The 23,081-nt window shown below is 42.4% G+C and overlaps 1 protein-coding gene and 1 long non-coding RNA gene across 2 annotated transcripts in view; one reads left to right on the top strand and one right to left on the bottom strand.

Annotated features, from left to right (window-relative positions):
- LOC109955513 (uncharacterized) overlaps positions 1-23,081 on the bottom strand; it is a 142,031-nt gene that overhangs the window by 33,745 nt on the left and 85,205 nt on the right. The gene's annotated exons all lie outside the window — the stretch shown is intronic.
- Positions 1-23,081, top strand: part of bnc2 (basonuclin zinc finger protein 2) — a 166,577-nt gene that overhangs the window by 136,633 nt on the left and 6,863 nt on the right. Inside the window, 1 exon segment of the mRNA XM_020591748.1 lies at positions 13,764-16,174. Coding sequence (XP_020447404.1) covers positions 13,764-16,174 — 2,411 coding nt within the window.

The following is a 23,081-nucleotide window of genomic DNA, read 5'->3' as shown; positions in this document are numbered from 1 at the left end:
AGCCCTGCCGCACACCAGTCGAGAACAGACAGATGCCAAAACTACTGTGGCAGCGCTGTCTTGCTCTCTCTCTCTCTCGCTTTTTCTCTCTAAGCGCACCAGTTCTCTCTGATATGGGAAACATGCTGTCACATCTGGGCCTTCCAGAGAGAGAGATGTGAAGAAGAAATAATGTGAGACAAAAATGGGTAGAAGGATCACCAGGGCGCAGAGATAAGAACTTTCTCACAGCTGCTCACATGCACATACAGTACATACACACCTATGAAGCGCCAGTGTTAATGTCCTGAGGATGACAGGGTGACAGTGTGATAAGGGTGTATTGTACTATAGCACCACCAGTGCAGGATGGCGTGCGTTACTTGCCGCACCCCTACCTCGTCTCTTCCGCTCTCTCCCCCTCTCATTAACCTCAGTTCTGATATTGCCCCCAGGACTCCCCTGTGCTAATTAGAGGGGGAAAATATGTCTACAATGCATGCAGTCCTGTACACACACACACACAGACAATTCTGCGCTGCTGACAGATAGGCAGCTGTAACCGTAGGTGTGAGAATGAAAGGCTCGTCTGCTATTGTGTTTCATCTACATTGAGAATGTGTTTGCAGCTGCAGGATTAATCCCAGCAGGTGACGTTAGCAGCACTGCTGATTCTTTTTACACAGGCAGCCTTCAGATCCATAGTGCTCACTTCTTGATTTAGCTGTGCTAAATCAAGAAGTGAGCAATTTCCCTCAACATGACACGGTTAGGTCTGAATAGCATGTGAACTGTAAATTGATCATTTCAGTTTTTCTCGCTGTCATTCATTAATTATAGTGGATATTGCTATAATAATACAAACTAAATTTGTTAGTGATAAATTCTATCAGGATCAGTGAATTAAAAAAAACTATATAATATAATTATAATTTCTCCTTCATGTTTTAATGAGGATTGACCTCTTGCAGTGAGATAATCAGCAGCATGCAGATGAACTGATTGTGTAGTTGAATGACTTCACACACACACACACACACACACACACAAAGACTCACACAATGACTGTTCGCAGCTCCTCAGCGAATTAAAGCCAATTGACAGAGGAGCTGTGCGGCCTCTTCAAGCACAGACATTTCTAACAGTACTCTGACATCTCAATTCAAGAGGCTTTTGTGTTCTGGGGAGCAATTTGTGAATAAAGAGAGGGCCCATTTTCTTTTTTTTTTTGTTTTACATGCTGTTAGGGACAAGCATGAGAAGACAAACATGTTGTGGGAGTTGTACAGCAAATAGCCATTTGCAGCTGGACTGGACCTAGGGAGACCTGGGAGAGAAATAAAAGAGCAGGACAGTGAGAGGTGGGGTGGTGTATAGATAGAGGGAGGCAGGGGGGAGATGGAGAGTGAAAAAGAGAGTATTTAAGAGCACTTGAGTGCCAGCATAGATGTAGCCACTTGTCCCGGCGGACATAACCAGCCCCCTCTGCACCATGGCATGATTTTTCACTTTAGCAAGCACCACTCCATCCTCCTTCAGTGTCCCTCTCCTTTCTTTTCTCAGCCACTGCGTGCTTCACTGATTTCATCATTCCCTTTCATTCACTCTGACTAAAAGGGGCACAAGTGTGCACACTCACACACGCACACACAATTTGACCCATTTGCCCCCCTGCCATGGGTAGTAAATAATTCCATTGTGAGGGCCATTAGTGAATATCTCAAGGGTTAAGAGGGGAAACACACAGGCAGTCAGATGGGCGATTAGACAATAAGAAGATGAAATGTCTATTATTGTTTTGTTGCTTATTGTTTCACAGAGCTCACATTAGGCCGGTGGCTAATTCATATGCTTAATGTCCTGTTTTTTTTTCTCATGAGGCCACATACTGTAGAGGTGAAGACATTTACACATGTGCAGAGATGTACATGCACATTATTTGTATTGCTACCTCTCTCACATGTGGCAGCAGGTTACAGTGCCAAAACCCTTATGATCAGCAAACCCAGTTCACATCACAGTTTGGGATCCAACGTCCCTTCAGACTAAAGAACATGTAAGATGCAATTATGTAAAGTATAGAGAAGGCAGAGCCAAAACTCTTCCTCTGTCCTGTATTCCAATGGCAAAACCAAACTGTTTGTGTTAATACACTGGCCTGTGTGTGTGTGTGTGTATATTTGTGTGTGTGTGTGTGTGTCTGTATGAGCAGGGCCTAAAGCAATGCAGCTTTCCATTTTAGTAGGGGAGCGTACCTTACATGGATAGACCACAGTTTTCCCAGTGACATAGCCTTTTAAGAATTAGTGTCACCAAGCCAAAAACTTCACTAGGGAGACTGACGCTGAACACTGCAATGCATCTTAATTGTGTGTAGATGTGCATCCATGCAAGCCTTGTGCAGTATGAGTGTGTTGATGTGCCTTTATCACTACACAGCCTGCCAGTCCTATACACATGAACCTGTGGACGCACTAACTGGTTCTGTGAGCCCTTAGCTCAGCCACTGTCAGTGGGATCCTTGTATTTTTCCACAGGCAAGTCAGAGGATTACACAGTCCCTCTGCTGTTTCAGTGACCTCCACCTATACACATACACACTCACACACACATACATCAAAGCAGCTCAGCGTAGTGCCCAGCACTGAGTTAGGACCACAGTGGCCTACTCACTCAGCGGGCCGCTGGCACACACTCCACATCTGCCTGCAGGGATTGCCATTGGCAAGCATGACCCACGTGCATGTGTTCATTTATAAGAAAAAACACAACATATGTTCTTTGCTGGGTGTATGCCTGTCTGGAAAAAGTTTTTTTAAAAGGCTGCGGTTTCTATTTTTTATCATTTCCCAATTGGAATATCTATGATTTCTAGTGCCTTTTACAGTAGTCAGTCAAAAGTTTAGCACTTGAGAAAAACAAATTTTAAACAAACAGTGTATCAGCTACATTCCAAGCCCAGGTTCCAGTGATTTTGTTGAATGTTGTTAACCACCACACATTTGCTACTATGCTCTTCTACTTAATTTCCCCATTTTTTTATATAAAAAAATCCAATTTCTTTCCGAAAACAATGCAGGCAGGTTGCAAATACAATAAGAAATTTGCCTTTATTCCCAGTTGCAACCTTAGTTTCAACCATGTATTTTCAACACTCAGACAAAAGTGCAGAACACTGAATTCTTAGGGTGGCTTGAAATCTGACTAACAGGTACTTGTAAATGGGTAGCAATGTACAAGAGTTATAGAGAGCATTAATTATTAAAGCACCTAGGCACATTGGCTGAGGGGAAGATATGGTGCATGTGAATTACCCCTGATCAATATATAGACTTCAGTGGTGAGATGGTTCCTAATTACGCCCCCGTTTGACCACACGCTCACCTCTTCTCCCACCTTTTTGTTTTCCTCTCTATCTAAGCTCTGCCCCCATCCCACTCTTCCTCTGTCAGGTGCTTTAGCCTACACACAAGGCAACCATACAAGCACAATACAAATCAATGGGTTCACACATTAACACGCAGACACACAGCAGACAAGTTAAAGGCTTCAAGACCTCTAACCCAAACACCTCTAGCCCTCCAGGTTGATCAATAGTGAGAAAAAAAAGCATTAACAGCCCATCGCACTCCTTCCATCTCTCTCATTCTTTGCTAATCATTCTTTCAATGCTGTCTGTCTCATCCCTTTTCCTTTTCTCCTTCAGCCGAGAGGAACACTTATTTTCTTGAGTTCCTCAGAAATCCCAGAAGCCTGTATGCCCTCATCTCACGTCCATGCTAAAGCCAGACACCGTGTTAGAGGCTGTTACTGTCATTAATCCCCCCCATTCCAACAAGACTCAGACAATACGGACATTAGTTAATCCATACTTATTGCATCTGGGTTCATCTCACAGCCATGTAATTCATATGGAGAGGCATATTAGCACAACATATTACGCTGGCAACAGTTCTATGAGGTGAGATACTACACTGACACTGAATTGACTTAACTGGAGCCTCGTGGGACACTGTAGGGCACTGGTGCTCCAGCAGCCGATGAGTAGGGCCCAGCGTGCCTGTACTGAGTTTATGTGATGCTGTTTAGCTTGTAGTGCTACACATGGCAGAGAAGGGGAAAGGAGGGTGCTCATTAGGTTTACTGACAGGAACCCTGCAGACCACAAGGCTATAAGGATCAATAGCACTGCACTACACTGCAAAGCATTGCCAGACCAGGACAGACCCCAATACAGGAAGGTTGCATTACACACTTAAGTCAGGACAGGACTACCGTGCTATTAGCATGGCCCAAAAACATTCAATTGCCATTGAAGTTCAGGCAAAAATTTTATTTTGTGATGCATTTTCACTTCATTTGTTTAGACGGATTCCATGCAACCGCTATTGTACATTTGCACAAACACAAACACACAATCTGTCCCAACATCTGACAGACACACTCACGCAAGTTATGTTTTTGTCTGGACCTGAGCCTCCAGGTGGCCCTGCATCCCCTCTCTGAACAAACAGAGCAGCAGCTCGCTCCACTTCCCCTATGTCACTGAGGCCAAGCTCAGACATTGTGTGGCCCACCGGCCTGCTGACACGGCCACCCTGTCTGCCAGAGATTTGCCGCTGGGTCACAGAGTTGACATTTAATAAAGGAAGTTGCATGTAGAGCTACAGGGAGCTGACAATCCTCTAGTCACGTCGCACTCCAGATTTCAGAAACCTGTGCAGCACACACCTCGGTCTGTTTCCAACAATAAAAGAAACAATGAGGCTGGTAAGCATAGTATGAGCCTCCCAGGGCCCACTACAACGAGAACGACAGCTTTCATTTCCCTCCAGGACCACTGGGTTTGGAGCTCCATGCTGGGTATTACAGCTTATAACCCATGTAAAGAAGGGATCTCCTTGAAGCTCTGGAGGTCTAAAATACAGATGTTTGGTCAGAGACAATTATTCAAATCATTTTAAAAAACACTTCAAATCAAACAAAAGCCTACATGCTGAAATTAGTTTAACTGGGTAGTAGGAATGATTGTGAATGAATATTCATCACCCACATGGGGGGAGGTGAAGTTTAGTAGACCTTGAGGAACAATGAAAATCTAAAAAGGAGAAGTCGAGTGAAATGGATTGAGTGTGTTGCGGGCCAGATGTGCCATGGATGGATCAAACATCTGCTGGGTCTGCAAGGCTTCAGTGTTGTTGAATGACCCCATCATTCTATCTTCCTCACTGTACATCCTGGTAAACCTTTTGTTCTTCATGATCTGCCCCCTCATACAGACCAGAAGTGGTTTTATTTACTGTTTGATTTTATTGTAAGCATCCAAAATAAAAGGTATTCATCTGAGCTCTTATGTAGAATATGCTCATTTTACAGACCAGATCTGATTTTCTCTGTTACCATTTTCCATTCTGTATGTTTTGATGGTCTATAGCTTTTCTTGGTATATATGTTACAGTACAAAGAGGCAGCACCAGATGGTAACGGTGTTTATTTTTGCAGTAAGTAATCACCACCCTGGAACTGACAGCAGTCAGGCCCAGGGACCTGGAACCATGCCCCAAGAGACATGACCACCACTTCCTGTTGTACCCACATGATCACAGACACACACATACACAATCACGCACACATACACATGAATGCATACATAAACATGAACATCCTCTGGGCTGCTGGCAATGTGAGCCTCTGGGCCACAGGGATAGATGTGTTCTGGCGCATAGGTTGAAATTACCCTGTAGCCACACTGGTACCTTCCACCTCCAAGATGAATAAGCCAACGTAGGTGCCAGGCAAAAATTCCAGTGAGGCAATTTAGAAACAGGGGAACTGCACTGTTTGACAGTTGGGACCATTTTACCTACTCAGTGCACTATTCACTTTGATAAAACAATGATATTCTTCACAAAATTGAAGGCACACTCACATCTTCCAGCTGTAGGCATCATTTACGGTATTGTTACTGGTGTTTCTTCTTCTTCCTTCCCTTTTTCAGCCTTAACTGTGGCAAAAATAATTTTTCTCCCCTCTAGGTCCTTACTAAAGTAATAAGTGGGTGCTATCTTGTCTAATGTGAAAATGTATTTATTTGTTTATTTGAGTCAGAAAAATGTATTTTAAAAGGGGAAAAACTCAATGGAAAGCAGAATATTTAATTTTTGGACATTTTAAAATAGAAATTAGTTTTCTCTCAAAGAAAAAAAATATATATATATTTTAGAGATATCAAGAAATGTCAGTACTACACAAAGCTCACCAAAAGTTTTCAGTTACACATTTTCAAAATAATATATTTCCTGGAGGAGGTTCCCAGCTTTTTTAAATAAACTGTTCTCTTAGTGACTTATGCTTAAGTAGACAGTTCAAAGTAACAAGAAACTGAAAACCTAATCAACAGCGTGTAATACAGTAATAAAGGTTGATTTAAATCTCAAGATGTTGAACTGGCATGATCGGCTGCCAAGCTGACTAAACCTTCAGGACTGACTGCATAAAAATTTGAGCACTTGTCCAGCACTCACTGATATCGATTCCTCCTGTGAGTTATGACGACAAAAGCTAACATTATACACTACCATAATGACTGATTTATATTTACTAAGCAACACAGTGAAGCCAATTCACCCAACAGTCTGTATCAGAGATTCCTAGTTAACATGATGGACACAGGCTCCTGTGGGGCACCCGGATCCCCTAGTGGCCCTTCCTCTGTATGTGAGTCAGGCCGGCAGTGAAATACTGCTGGGGAAAGCAGTGAGGTGGAGGGAAGGTACCAGAAAGAGAGGCTCGAGTTAATGGTCTTGCATCTTCCTGGCAGCATGTCAATAATGGCTCTGATCACATTAAGTAAAGAGTCCATTAGCTTATTCTCTTTCCTCCTGCATAGTAAAAGCACAGGAGAAGGCTGAAAAGCTCTACTGCAGTGTGTCTGTGTGTTACAGACACCTCAATCTGTTTCCAGCTAGACCAAAACAAAACGACTTGGGAGGTGTACCTACAGTACAATCCATTATCCATCCACATCTATTTCCTTTTACAAAGTAACATGAAAGTGATGTGCAGATTATTTTGACTGTGTGGAGATCAGTGCTACATTGCAGACAGAGCAGAGGAAAATTCAGGAAAAACGAAGTACGTTTTGCAACTGGGGTTGCAACTATTTAAAACTTTCTTCACAGTGTAGTCAGAAACAGCTTGTCAAAAAATGTTATAGGAGCTGAAGTTCTCATGGAAAGTTTTAATTAGCGATAAATAAATAGTATTTATACTTTTATCAGGTTATAAGCTTCAATTAGTTTAAGCACAGTTATTTACCCATTACTCGCCCAGATTTATAATGTGATAAAGGGAGGGTATTACACAAAAGAGAAACAGAAGTGACTAATACATCAAGTCACAGTACACTATGTGGCCAAAAAGCAAATTGTGAGCATATGCTGATGCACCTTCTCTGCACCGGCCTCTTGCCAAAATAGTAATCAAGACAAAGGAGCTGTGATATAAGAGGGAGGGAAAAGTGGGTTTTCAGCCCCCCTGAACTATACCAACACAAAAATACTGGACAGACAGACCATTTCTCAGCCGCCTCGCTGCTCTCCATTGGCCCTGGAGGGAGCACAGCGGCCCCCACATCTGTCTCCCAGGCCCACAACAGACCTGGCTGCTGCATCCAAACCCAGAAGATCACACGTATCATCCTCAATTAATGTGAACCACCAGCCGTACCCTCACTGTTTCTATCACTCCACCCCTCTTCTCTGAGGCATCCCCTCTAGCTCAGTGATAGGTTCACTGAGTTTTCATGCACTGGCCACAGCTATGGTTCTTTAGCACAGTTGGGTGAGGCAAGCCAACATTATTGTGTATGCTTTGTGAAAAGAGACAGGGGATCAATACATCAGGCCAGACCCAGACGCTGCACATGTAAGTGCTGTGAGGCGGCTGCTCGGAGGTTCTGAACTCTGAGAACAGTCGACTTTGCTCTGCAGTGCACCGGGGCCTGAAATGGCTTCCATGTGCCGTCCATCTGCACCTCTACTGGGCTGTGGCCAAAGGACTGTCCTTTCCACTTTTTGAAGATGCTGAGGGACAGATTTACAACAAAAAAAGGTGGTAGAGGAGGTCGGGGGGGTTGGCTGAATCAGATGTTAGAAGACCTGTTTAAAAAAATGACAGGTTTGTGTTCAGAAACAGATAATGAAAAAAGAGAAGTCACTGGGAAAAGGAATGGAAACTATTTACTAAAAGCCACCTGGAACCTAAGATGTGCCAGATTGTGACTCACCCATCTGTGGTAAAGTCCTCTGTAATAACCCCCAGGCCCGACCCTTGCAGTCTGCAGCTACACCATAAATCTCACTTCAGTCGATTAGTGTGCCCTTAGCAACAACTAACACACAGTCATGAATTTTTAACCAAAGCCTTAAGTTAAATCAGGTTGAGAGGTGAAGTCAGGGTATCTTGTGGCCTGTTGGTTGATCAGCATGTCTGCTCCGGCAAAATAAGACCTGTGGCCTCTTCACATTTGTTCACACCAGAGCCCAGCAAGCAGTCCTCTCTGGCAGTGATGGGTATAATATTGACCAACCTTTGGCTGTTAATTAAATTATAAAACAGGAATCCAGCTTGAATAAATCAGTTTCAAGTTTTAATCAGGAATATTAACTGGTGCTGAGTCCTGGGATTTACTGAATCACCTGTTCCATGTCAGCTGTCTTTTAAAGGGGTTGGCCTCATATGGAAAACAGAATTTGGCATTGTCTCTTTGGCAGGATTTGTCTTGTTTTTGTGAGTCTTCAAGAAGACTTTCCTCCATTTGATGCTCAAATTAGAGACACTTTAATGTGATAGATATTATATTTGTTGTATTTACTAAAGATTTTGGTGTGTGCAACAAAGCAAAAGCTAAAAATGTATCTGCAGTTAGTTATTTATTAAACCTAGACCACTTTCAGGGAGACATCAGGCCTGTCTATTGACATTCAGTACAAGTACACCAATATGCTATATACTTTCCCAGAAAGATAGTGTGGGAAAGTGTCTGACTAAAAATATATATATTTTTTGGCTTCTACTTTTTAATCTGATGTATTGGAAGACAGCTCTAAGTCACGCAATACTATAAGCTACCACAGATTTCTGTTTTTTCCTGTACATCATTCAAAAGTTATAGTTTACTAAGTGAGGGGTTTCTTTGGTGAAATGCCCGTCTCTAATAAGCAAAGGTGACATTATGGTTACTGACTGGTCCACAGGGATACTGCTGTCTGTCCACAGGGTGACATGACTTTACTGTTGACTAGGTAATTATACGTCTATGTTGCCATCTTGCTAGTAAGATACAAGTTAATGCCTCCACAGGTTACTAAATATCAAATGTTGGATATACAATGTCACATCCAAGGTAACAGATTCTTCTGTTGTTCAAAGCATAAAGGAAGAATTTACCATGATCACAGAATGCAAATTTCAACCTCTTTGATTCTTACAAATGTCCTCCACCCACATCTGAATGTAGCTACTGATTTCCCTGTGGTCCATCACAGGAGAAGAAGTGGAGCTGGTTGTTCACACATGACCTCTGACCTGCCACTGGGGAGCCAATGGGGGAGCAGCCTGTACCTTGGGAGCTCTTGCCCTCTGATGTCATGGCTCCAGGCAGTGGGCTTTGTGTGAACCCATCCCCCATGGCACCTCTGGCCACTAGATCTTCTGCATTATTCATACAACACACAATAGGGTGGAGAGAGAAACAGAATATGGAAAAGGAAACACCAAGGTTCAAGACCTTCTCAGATCACAAGGAACTTCTGCTTAACCTCCCTTGAAGCAGCAAACTCAGGGATAGAGCAGTTTTTTAAGGAACTGGATCTGAAGGAAGGACTGGGGATCAATGGGGATTCCCTTGAGGCTAGGTGAGGATCGCATTCACCGCAAGGTGATTGGTGAATCAATGTGGTTCCCATGGTTCACTTTGTGAGAACGGATCCTCCCTACTGCATGTAGTACTGTCTTATGATTGGTTATGCTGCCCGTGTATTAATATGGAACCAATGTAGCTCTCATGCTTCACAGGCTGTACATAATACAACATGCCAGTTAATGTTAATATGAAGTTAACATTGGAGAAGTTATGTGTCAAAAGCCCATTGAGGGTTGGAGAGCTCCCATTTGATCTGCTGCATACAGGCACAGGTCACTGCTATGTTTTAATCTATAAGTAATATCTTCTTTATTTTGCTGTGCACCTAGCATGGTATTGTTATCATTGCTTGCCAAATTGTCTCAGTCAGTGAGTATGATAGGTGATTAGTGCAAAGCATATACATGTTAAGCTGTTAATCCCTAATGCAAACCACACAACCTAATAGTGCTGCACACCCCAGCTCTTAATACAGCCCAGCACATAACCTGCTAATTGCATAATTGCCTGATTTGTTTTAACTGACAGTGGTGCCCTGGCCCATGACAAGGCCATCATTTGCTCGTCCTCATTGTCAGCAATTTGCAAGGTGGATACCCCACTACACACCCACTACACAACATGTAGCACCACAGTATTAGAGAGAGCCATGAATTAAGAATGCACTGCAGCGGTGCTGAGATGAATAAATACAGCCATTGCTAGATTAATTCTGAGAGACAGGGAGGCATGCAGACAAAATAAACTATCAGCAGCGGGCTGTCCACCAGATAAAGTGGGTACCCCATCGTCTCTCTGCTGTAATTATTGGCTAATAGTCATTAACCTGGCAAACAGAGGTTTAGCTGTATTGTTTAAAAGATTCTGGGATGCATAATGACAGACTAATATGTCATAGCACTGGGCGAGATGGGGGAGGGGTGGATTAATGAGATTTTACTAAAGGGAGTGTACAAGAAGAGGTGGGGCACGCCTGGAAAATATAGGGGAAAGAGGGCCACATTAAGCTAATTGAAAGATGAGTGCCTACTTGTAAAAGTGCTTCTAATGGCATATTTGTTTTTCTCACAGCATCACAAGGATAATGCAGAGGAGTGGAGTCGTGAAGCTTACTGTAGTAAGGACACCAGGAGTCTGCGGCTGTGTGCAGACCCATCCTCTTGACATCTACTATCATACAATACTTGCACATTTTTCTCACTTTAATTGTTTATTAAGTTGTAATAGGGTTATCTGCATTAAACATGTTTGGAGTCTAAGGTTTTAAACATAAAACAATGTATTATAAAACAGTGTTGAAAGAGGTATTGCAATGATTTTAACAAACAGCTATGTATTGAAAGGCTTCTCAGAATAACAACCAGTTAATCCTGTAGTTTCCACACAAACTGAACATTAATTAGGTTTCTCCCTTTCCTTCCTCTCAAATGACTTGATCCCTTTTTGAATTTGTGTGAACTCTCTGCACCAAGCCAGACCTCAGCTCCAGTATTTGACTGCCCTACAAACTCAAATGACCAGTAAATGAGGAGCGCCCACATAACGTCTTCTAGCATCCTCTAGCCTCCTCACAAGGCCCAGTGCATAGGTAAAATTGCTGACCTGTTCAAACAGCTGGCTGGCCCTTCCACACAGTGGGTTAGAGTTTGGCCTGTAACATTGTGTTTTGGCTTTTGTTTAACTTCATGAGTGGGGAAGTGGAGCCACAGGGTAGGACTAGTACTGGATAAAACAAATGTCTAATCCCGGTTTGATTCAGTCAGTGATTGAGACACATTGGGATGAAGGGCTTTGCTGAACAAGCCTTCTTTATGATTTTGGTTAAAAATGCAAAGCTTTTGTAGTTTAATTTAGTGTTATTACTTACAGTCCAAAAATATTCCTGAGTATTTATTAATGGAACTTCCATAAATATTACCTTAATTTGATGGGGAAGTTAGGAAATTTAAGATGTCTTAAATGGCTTAAACTGAATTAAAAATGGCCTATATGATCCTGAAAACGCAAGCACTCGCTATTGCTTTTTATTGCTTATGAAAAAGAGACACTATTAAATTAAATTCAAATTAAACTGCATTCAGATTTTATCCTCCTCCAAATCTGAGTTGTAATTTTAGGGTACCTTGGTGTCTTTTGATCTATAACACTCACAAATAATCTTTTCTGTGATGAGAAAATATTAAAAGACTGCCTCACTTCTTAGAACTATAATTTCTTTAAAAAATGATCTGGTTGTGGAACTATTTAAAGATTCACTTTCTAATTTGCTTTCATTTTTTTGTTTCAATTAAAGCAAATGGAAGTTCTAATGCCCAGATGGTCATGCAGTATGAAATAATAGTGCACAAGCTAGAATTTTAAGTCCTACCTTCAGGCAAAAACTCCAGAGTGCACACAGAATGAAAGTGTAAAATGTTTTTTAATGTATATTTAACAACAAATACCCCAGTGACTATTGATGTTTCGTCTCAGAAGAATCTGTTTCTCCAGTATATCTGAGGGCATGATATGAAACCACTCACTTTTATTTTCTCAGTTTTTCTGCTCTTCTTCCTCTGTGTCTCTCCTATACTGTCTCTCTTTCGCTGTCTCTCTTTAAACATTTATCTTCTGTTTTCTCCTTACAGGCCCTTTGTGCTTTGTGATGTTGGTTTTTACAGCTTTTTACTCACCAGAGTTGCCATTTATCTTTTATAGATGCCAGAAGCTAGGAGCACATACGAAATGTTACCATTTCTCTGTGACTAATTGTCATCGCTTGCACTACTCCCTTGATGTCATTTGTGCCTTGTCCCCCAGGAACCTGTGTGAACTGTAGTATTTACACTATTTCTCTGTTTCCCTCGTCAATTTCTATCTTGTTCACACAAATACCCATGCCATCTTATATAACAGCAGCAGTGGCAGTAGTTACTGTATCATTTTGTGAAGAGCTCTGTCGTCGTGCTACTGTATAATACAGAAAAAGATCTTCTCCTGGATCCCTTGCTAGCTCTTGATGTTTGACAATGTGCAAATTTTCAGGCAGTCTAAGTAAAGCAAGTTTTCTGTGGACAGTATTTCCCCATTAATATTTATTCAAGGTGAAATAGGCAACTTTTAAACCTTCCCTGACATTGATGATTATTATTTAAGACCGCAGATTATACATCCTTTGGACCTCAATAATAAATATACAGTCTGCTCCATTAAAGGAACACAAGTCTCTCCTCTTTGAATGTCCAACACCATTCCCTAATGTATAGTGTAGCAGTCCCATCCTCCCTTAGGCATTTCACTGCCTTCAAAACAGAGAACACACAGAAAACTGCCTGTCAACCAAGGTGCAATTAGTGCCTTGCATTAATTATTCTATTATTTCTGCAATTTTTCTCTTTGGGTGGCATGTTTGCAAACAGCCCTAGGTACAGTTTGTGTACAGAGTAAGTCCCAGCAAGAGTTTACATCTTTTACAAAACAGTTTTTATTACTCACAACTTAACATCCCTACATTAATGAAGGTTGCAGAGAACAGAACAGAGAACAGCCCCACCTTCGTGCTTTTGATCTGTTTACTTGACACTCAATTAAACTCTTTATTACTCATCACAGTGTGATTAATGGTCACATTCACAGGGGTGACTAACAGAAAATATGAATGAGTGAAACTGGATGGGAAAGAGGGACAGTTGCAGGGGGAGTTTTTTGACAAAGCTCTGTTAGTTACTTATTGCTCCAGGGGGCTCTGAATTTCATGAGCAGTAAAGCTTGCCCTTACAAACTAACCCCTGTTCTGTCTTCTCCTTTGACCACACTGATTATGCACAATCAATAATGGTTTGTATTTTTGTCTCTGTCTTATCTCTTCTGGGCCATCTAGGATGCTGCAGGCAAGGTGCTGGACCGCTGGACCATCATGTCCCGAGAAGAGGAGATAATCACCCTGCAGCAGTTCCTGCGCTTTGGTGAGACCAAGTCTATTGTGGAGCTCATGGCCATTCAGGAGAAGGAAGGTCAGGCAGTTACAGTTCCCTCCTCCAAGACAGACTCCGGGATTAGGACATTCATTGAAAGCAACAACAGGACCCGCAGCCCAGGACTCCTGACACATATGGAAAACAGTAGTCCATCAAGCATTCATCATTTTGAGAATATCCCCAACAGCTTAGCTTTTCTCCTGCCTTTCCAGTACATCAACCCAGTCTCTGCCCCCATGCTTGGCTTGCCCCCCAATGGCCTGCCTATGGAGCAGTCGGCTCTCCGACTACGGGAGCCCAACCTGCCAAGCCAAGGTGACCAGGTAGAAACCAGTGAGTCAGACGTTTCCCTCTCACCCTTCCGAACAGGTCAAAGCCCTAACCGTGGAACACTGGGGACCATTAACAACAACATTGAACCCAAAACAGAGCCCAGCAACAGGGAGTCACCTATTTCACCAACCCCTTCCACTCAGCAGGCTCAACAACAACAGCAACAGCAGACACAGCTCCAGCAGCAGCAGCAGGGCCAAAAGCAGTCCCCAAATCAACCTCAGCAGCCAAACAGCTTGAATGAACATCCAGTTCACCACCACTTTGTAAAGGACGAGCAGTCTAAAACCATCTCGCATCCGTCCTTTTCCTCCAAAATGCATCGGATGCGCCGCATGGGAGCCACCTCACGAAAGGGTCGTGTGTGCTGCAATTCTTGTGGCAAAACCTTTTATGACAAAGGCACACTTAAAATACATTATAATGCTGTACACTTGAAAATTAAGCACCGTTGCACCATTGAGGGCTGCAATATGGTCTTCAGCTCACTACGCAGTCGCAACCGTCACAGTGCCAATCCTAATCCACGGTTGCATATGCCCATGCTTCGCAATAACCGTGACAAGGACCTCATTCGTGCCAATTCAACTACTGGCACGCCTGTCATTTCAAGCACCAAGAATGGTGGCTTCACACTCACCAGTCCAGGAAGGCCACCACTGGGCTTCACAACTCCACCGGTGGACCCTATGCTTCAGTCTCCTCTGCAAAGTTCACTGGTGTTCCCCTCCCTGAAGTCTGTGCAGCCAGTACAGCCAGTACCCCCATTCTACCGTACACTCCTGTCTCCTGCAGACCTTGTCAGTCCACCAGTGTCACTGCCCACCAGCCCCATTCTGCCCACTACCACCAACAGTACCACCCTGATGGACCAACAACAGCAGATCCTGGCTGCAGCCGTGGCTTCACACAATAATGTTCATGTGTCAGAGTCAGGGCCCATGTCCCATCGCCTACCTACACCTAGTGTCAGTCAGGACTGTACCATTGGGAGCAGTGACCCTATGCCCAAAAAGAAGCCTCGTAAATCCAGCATGCCAGTGAAGATTGAGAAAGAAGTGATTGATGTGGCGGATGACTATGAAGACAAAGATGAGGATGACAATGATAATATCCACCATAATCACCACCATCACCAGTCATCCCTGCTTCACAACAATATCAAAATTAATGGAAATTGTAACAGCAACAACAACTGTGGTAATGGTACTGGGAACCACAGTAGTGGTAGCGGACAGCAATCCCCTTCCCAGGATGAGATGAGCCCTGGCTTAGTTCTGAGAGGTATGGTGAGGCAGAGTGAAGATGAATGCCAGGAAGGAAATGGCGGTGACTGCAGGGGTGGAAATGATCTTCGAAGCTCTGGCGAGCTACGTTGCATGGACAGCTTCACCTCAGAGGACCAGGACCATGAGAGAGACTTTGAGAATGAGTCTGAAACCTCTGACTCCAAGATATTCTACCGTGATGATCTGATGGATGTGGAGGAACAGCAAAAACACAGCAGGGGTGGAAGGGGTCTGGACAAGGAACGGGATGATGAGGGTGGTGAGGAGGCCCATTTGCGAAAAGAAATGGAAGGTAAAGGCCACTCCACTCCCTCCCCTCATCAGCCCTCTATCAAGATCAAGGAAGAACTCAATGATCCTACTTATGACATGTTCTGCATGGGCCAGTAGGGCCTTTACAATGGAGGCATGGCAGCGGCCGCTGCTGCTGCTGCAAGCATGGCTGCTCTACATGAGAGTTTCATCTCTTCAATGGGCTATGGTGCCAGCCCACCCAAATTCCCTTTGTCTCAATCACCAGAGGGAGACACTTGCTCAAGTCCTGACCCCAAGATCTGCTATGTGTGTAAGAAGAGCTTCAAGAGCTCCTACAGCATGAAACTGCACTACAAGAATGTGCACCTCAAAGAGATGCATGTGTGCACGGTGGCTGGCTGCAACGCTGCCTTCCCTTCCCGGCGGAGCCGAGACAGGTCAGTGTTAGAATTTGGTAATATAATGTTCTCCTTTCACTGTAATCGTCACAGTCGCAGGTAGGTTCATTGGAAATGCTTAATTCAGTCTTTATCATCAATTACAGTTTAAATAAAGGCACAACAAAAACCTACAAAATATACTGTTGGGTTTTGCAAGAATATACAGCAGTTTTATAAAAGCCATTTTAAAACTAGGTCAATAGATATTAGCATTTTAATGAGTAATATGACTTAGAATTTGCTGTTAATAAAACAAGATGGATCTGCAGTATTTCATGACATGCATCTAGATAGGCTATCACTTACAATCTGTTAGCTAATGAAACACTAAAAAAAATCATTCAGGCACATCTGCTCCTTTTTAAGTCAAAGTTTATAAGAGTAGGGTGTCAGGATGAGAGGCATATACACACACATTGATACAAGCACTATGTCCTACCCATCAACCCTCCAGCTGGAGTGTGTTGTTTACCTGCCCTCACTACCTCACCTTGTCACAGGGAGGTGAAGGCGCATATATTAACACAGACAGCGGTTTGTCAAACCACTGCATTTATTAGCGCATTAAGAGGTGAGGCTAGCCATGCAACCTGGGCTTGTTAGCACATATCAGTCCCACACACTCACTCTGCAAAATATATCTACTGCAGCAGCAATGGCAGCAGGTTGATGCCATAACACATGCTGGAGGTACATAGCATCACTTGTGCCCTGAGCTAGCACAGGCTGCCTGAGGGATTACAAACAACCATCCATTTGTTTATTTATTTATTTTGCTTCATAGGAGTGATATGAGAATGTTAAATTGGCTAGTATTCAGTCATGCTTAATGAGCCTTTACTGTATAGAGATATATAGCTAATAATAATGATTATTAGTATTAGTGTTATTAGACAAAATAAAAAAATATCAAAATATCATTTGTGTGTGAATTCTGGTTTGGTGACATAAAATTGGATTCTTTAGTTAGTCACGTAAACAACCATGGTCACTAATGTAGAATACCCTCACATGGCTTTAAAATACAGAGCACTTCAAGTATAACAAATAACTCTCACGCTCACACTCACACTCTAGAATTCAGTTGTTGTATAGTTACTCATTCTTACTCTGCTCTTTAGCAGGAATAGAGATGAAAAAGGTTTCTATCTTTTAATATCCATCTTAAGTACACTTTAATTTTAGTAAAGGGCAAGTTGCACTTACTGCATGCTTCAAATTGGCAAACAAATCTTCCTACAGGGAGCATTACACTTTTCCTCAATGTTTTGTCTCACCCCCACACTGGCTCTGCACTCCCCCATCTCTTCCTCCACCACAGCTACAGTATCTCTCTCCACCAAAACTTGCTGCTCCTTTTCCACCCAAAGCCTTTTATTATTTTTGTTTTCCAGCGGTATGTGTTCCTACCACTGTGTGTTCATTAGTGGAATGTAAAAAAAAGAGTGGGTTATCCTGAAACTTTATTAGAATATATGTTGGAGAGTAAATAAGTTGGAGTTGGTAAAGGTGAATCCCTGCCGCTCCACTGACACAGCTGTGCCGACAAGCAGCAAAATGACAGGAAGTGTTATTATAGCGTGCATTGCCTCAGTGTGGTGTACTGCCACCGCTGGGTTTGTTAGCTCCCTCCTTCTGACAAGGCTTTAGGCATAGAGAATGCCTGAGGCATGACCGGCCGGTTGTGTAACATTTGCATTTACACATATACACACTCACACACAAAGGGCTATATACAAAACGATTTGTTCTTCTATAGATCTTATTGTTTTATAAAAGCATGCATTTGTTTATTATTTAATTATATATTTACCATTTATTGAATTCCTTACACAGTAAACCAGGTATATAATATAAGCAAACAACTGCCTTATTTTAATTTTATTTTAAAAAATGAAGAGTCTGCCATGATACAGTTAATGGGATTTTAACATGATTAAAAAGGTTTCAATAGCAGGTAGGGGGTTACACCTGCAAAGAAAACTTCTTGAAGCTACCTCACAGAGTGTACTGCTATTAATCAGTAGATATTGCTCAGACCTTTATCAGTGCTGAGGTGGATGAATCACAAATTTCTACAAACTTCTCTGGTCTCCATACTGGAATCTGCAGTCATGATCCTACGATGGTTCGTCAGAAAAGAAGAGGAAAAAGGTTGGAGCGAGAAAGGTGCCTTTTCACAGATTTGCAGCAAGGAGTTCGGTAGCAAGGTGTGCTTTAGACAGGCGCAACCGGTTCAAAGATTAGAGTACACTGCACAGAGAAAAAGAAACACCACAGCCTGAACTCTTAAATTCTCTCTAAACCTGTCAGCTTGAATGTGTGTGTGTGTGTGTGTGTGTGAGAGAGAGAGAAAGAGAGAGAGTTTGATTTCATGATGAGAAACACCAGCATAAAATGCCATTCAAAAACAAAGCGGCAGAACATATGGGAGGCAGAGATATCTTTGGAGGAAGGAGGGACAATTGCTGTTGTGAACAAAATGTATCTTTAAACCAGGGGTGTACAGTATAACTCTGGGTGGGTGAGACCTAAGCACACTATTGTTTCCATACTTTTCTGTGAGGGATAAATTCCTGATAGCATGTGGGACATATTATTCTGCAGCTGGTTCAAACAGGGAACAAAACAACAGAAAGAAGGGCACTGCATGGCTAGTGGAACCCTGAGATTTTAAGACACAAGCCGGGGTCTCATCAAATCTGTCCCTGAATAATCCTCTAATGGCATAATGTATGTTTGCGCATAATGGCAGGAGTAAAATCTGAAAAGAATTTGCTTGCTTTCATTAAATCTGATAAGATTAGAAAGATGCAAGCACCCCCACAAAAATATCTGCACAAAATTTTGAATTTGTATTACTGGCAAATAGATAAGTGAAACTCCAGTCTTTCTCCTAATTTAATCTTTTTGCCAACAGTGTTGGCAGTAACAACTAAGAATCAGCTCTTTCCAGTGGCTCACCTGAGATATAGAGGACTGACAAAAAATACACTTAAACAAAGGTAATTCTCTTTAAAAACCATAAAGAGAACCATAAGAATAAAAACCACATGAAATTTTAACAAGAGGAAGGTAAACCAGTGCATATCTGTTGTTAATTTTACAGCTGAATAATATGTGCTAAAGCAGTATTATAATATGCAGTCCTGCCTGGCTTCCTCTGCTCAGTACCTCCCAAACAGCTATTGACATCCAGCAACGAGGAAGCCCAGGTACCTCTGAGTATCTGATTAGTCCACTGACTGAGTGAAAAGCCAAAAGCACATAAACATACCATCAGACATCATCAAAAGCTCCTATATCCAAGCCAAGAAAAAATGGAGCAGAGGTCTTTTGACCTACAAAAAAAAAACAACTAAACACCGGTGACACTGTAGAGCAGCACACACTGTAAATGTGCTGCCGCTGAAAACGTACTGCTAGCCTTTATTAGGTTTAGATCACTGCCCTATGAAGGAGCAGATCTCACACACATATATACACAAACATGTTTAAACTGTACATACTGATACACACGTGCAGGAAAGGATAAATGATTATGTCCTTGAGCAAGCAGGTAATGTGTGTATTTTGACTGTAAAACAGAGAGCAACATAAGTGTGTGTGTGTGTGTGTGTGTGTAGTTTTCCAGTAAGGTGTTTTCTCCCAGCCCCCTAGCTGCCTGCTACACGGAGGTAAATTATTGCATATTTATTGAGAGGGGAAGCAGCGTCTGCAGAAGTGTTGAAGGAGCTGTGTGATTAACTGCTGCAAAGGCACACGCACCAGCAATCAGCACCATTATTAGCCTCGTTAATCATATTTTTTAAAATGGTGACAAAACTTGCCTTACTTATTTTTTCAGTGCTATCCTACTTTTTCCTTTTAACCTGCTCCTCCTATGTCACTACAGAAAGTTAAGTTAAGCGTCCCTCTACCACATTCCCATGGTGCTGCAGTGCGCAGTCCTGGCATGAGCCATTGCAAACAGAGAGAGTGAAGGTTAATTATGTTGGATAGCCACCACCCCCTACCCTCCTCTGTCTCCTTCATTTTCCCTGGGTCCCCTCACGGCATGTGGGCCCGGCTCTGCTGCTCCACAGTCAGCTCTCTGTTTGTCTCTTATAAACAAAGGGCACGCAGCTCATAGAAAGAATATCTTAGCAAAAGTCACTTAACCCAGTTGAAAACATCTGCTGATTAAATTTTACATCCCTTTGGTTTATCTTGGATAGTTTCCTCGTGAGGCATTCTGAGGAGAATTACTTTATTCTCAGATGACTAACACCCACACAAGCACACTGTCAACAGAATTCCAAGTAAATTTAAATCAGAACTTAAGCATAAAATGTTTTTTATGTTATTTAATACATACTTGATGTGTATCCATATTTAGATGAAAATGCTCAAATCACTGTTTGTAGCTTATGTTATTGAACAGATTGAAACAGTGCAAAGGGGATACTGTATAACCGTGACAGAGAGTGATAAATGTTACTAAAACTCTTGTCCTCCCACCTACATCCAAAACCTCATAACACACCCCATACGACAGGAAAGACAAAGAACCACTGGTGTCAGTTTAATACCACTCAGCCTTCCATCTCATTTACACATTATGAGTCATTTAGATGACATACACTTGCATACACACACACATAGGCACTAACACAAAAACAAGGGCAAGGGCCATCAGATGAACCTAAAGATGATTAACGCCAGTTGGGACAGACACACTCTCGCTCTGCCTCCTCTGCACAGTCAAAAATGGGATCTCTGGAGGCCTCCCCCATCTTTTGGGCGAAGATGAGACTGTCAAATTGGTTTGCCAGCCACATTACTGGCCAACAGGGAGGCAGAGATGGAGGAAGGGGGGAGAAGTGAAGAGTGGGGTTTGGGGGAGGAAAGATAGAACATACTGAGGTGGAGTGATGGAGGTGGAAGGATGGAGGGGGGTGAGAAATGGGGCAGAAAGCCTAAATCTGATAAATGATGGGATAAGTGCATTATGCCCACTATGTATGGATTGAGCTGACTTATTTTGATTATGTAGGACAAGAAGGCAAAACTGGAGTTAAATAGCAATGTTTATGCAAATGATCATAAGCTGGACTCTCTCTCCTCCTCAGTTCTTGAGATTAAATCCAAATGGTTACAAATGATATATCGTAAACAGACTTCTTTTCTACCATCGATCTTATCAGCATATACTGTATCTGTAGAGTGGATAAAAAGGCTGGAGTGGTAAATGTGAGATATTTCAATAATGTTGTAACAGTCTAACAATGTTGTGTGCATTTTCAGTATTTAAATGGCTAATGTAGCTATAGCGCAGAGTACTTACTGCATGATATTTAACATGTTTGACTTTAATATCTATTGAGATAGCCATGGTTAACTTAGAGCTTATTAGCAGTGAGAAGGTGTTGTTATAGAGATGGAGACATGTTGCAAAGGACCTGCCTACCTGAGCATCATCGACAGCATCTCGAACCTCAGGCTTAACTAAACAAATCAGCAGCCCCTCTTCATGTATGCTGGTCGGTATCCCTGTCTTTGAAACATTCTGGCCTTTCACAGCCAAGCCTCCACACATACATTTGACCAGACAGGGATACAGCGCCACAGACACTGAATCATGAGTCCCATATTTTAGCCATAAGCTAATGCCATATGGGTGCAACTGTACTATCAAAGGATAAAAATGTACAAAGGATTTATATAGTCTTTTTGATTGAAGTCCCACTATATGGAAGTAGTATATTTTCTGTTTTTCACACACACATATACACACACACACACACAATGACAGCCACAGACAATCGATTTGCTGCGCTCTCTCTCCTCAATGCTGACGATGCTCGAGTGGATGGGCTCCTGGTTGCTTGGTTTACAGAAAAGGGTCCCTCAAATGAATGTATTTTTACCTCTTGCAGGACAATGTCGGATAGGGAAGTAAATAATTAAAGGAAAGGGACCCTTTTTGACTGCATCAACCCTGCCACTGCTGGTAAGCTCTACTATCCATTGTGACTCCATTTTTGCCCCTCCTGCTAAGGATGACCCTTTTCTTTTTTTAATTTTTGTTTTGTTTTACACACGTGCCCTTCCCTGCATGGAAACCCTTCACATTAAAGGCACTGCGTGTTTGCATACTTTCTTGTTTGATTTAAGTGCTGACTTGATATGAAAGGAGTGGGCATTGTGTATGTCATATCTGACACCGGTCATTAGTTGCTTAAGTTTCCTTTCTGTGTTTTGTTGTGACATGTGCCATAGTCCCCTTTTTCTTAGTCTGACTTGGCAACTGTGAAATTGGAGCAAAAAGGCACTGAATTTGATTTTTCAAGCCCATTTCACCTTGCATCCTTCAGCATGGCTTTGTATGCTATGTGAAATCCTCACTATTCGTATCCTGGCTTAAGCATGGCATTTGTTACTTAGTTTCTTTCATCAGCTGTAACACATAGTGTGATACAGTTTGCCTTGTGTTTGGGAAAAATGCCCATCTTAATTAAATCCAGGGCTACATAAAGATATGTTCATTGAGGTGCTCGATTAAGCCACCTCCAATAGGGAACAAATGCGATAATGCTGTCAGGGCCTAGTGCTAATATGCTATCCAGTTCCCCTCGATTATCACATTACCACAGCTCAAATCAATTGATAAACTCCCATTCAATATGGTGGAGTATTTAATTGAGTCAGAGTCTATTGGATTTGAGGGCTGTGCAGTGCAGACATGCTGACAGTGGTAAACAGTAGCAGGGTGCTCTCTCTCTGTTGCTATGTTAGTGCACTTTCCTGAGGAAAGCTGCAGAGTGGATTTATCTCTCTGTGACTGTCCATGTACCCCAGCTGCTAGTAAGAATCTGTGGTGCTTCGTAGATATTGAATTTTTACAGTAGATAATATATTCTGA

The sequence above is a fragment of the Monopterus albus genome, unplaced genomic scaffold (assembly GCF_001952655.1).
Source record: "Monopterus albus unplaced genomic scaffold, M_albus_1.0 scaffold15.1, whole genome shotgun sequence".
NCBI lineage: Eukaryota > Metazoa > Chordata > Actinopteri > Synbranchiformes > Synbranchidae > Monopterus > Monopterus albus.
The sequence above is the reverse complement of the archived record's forward strand: the minus strand, read 5'-3'. Positions and strand labels throughout refer to the sequence as shown.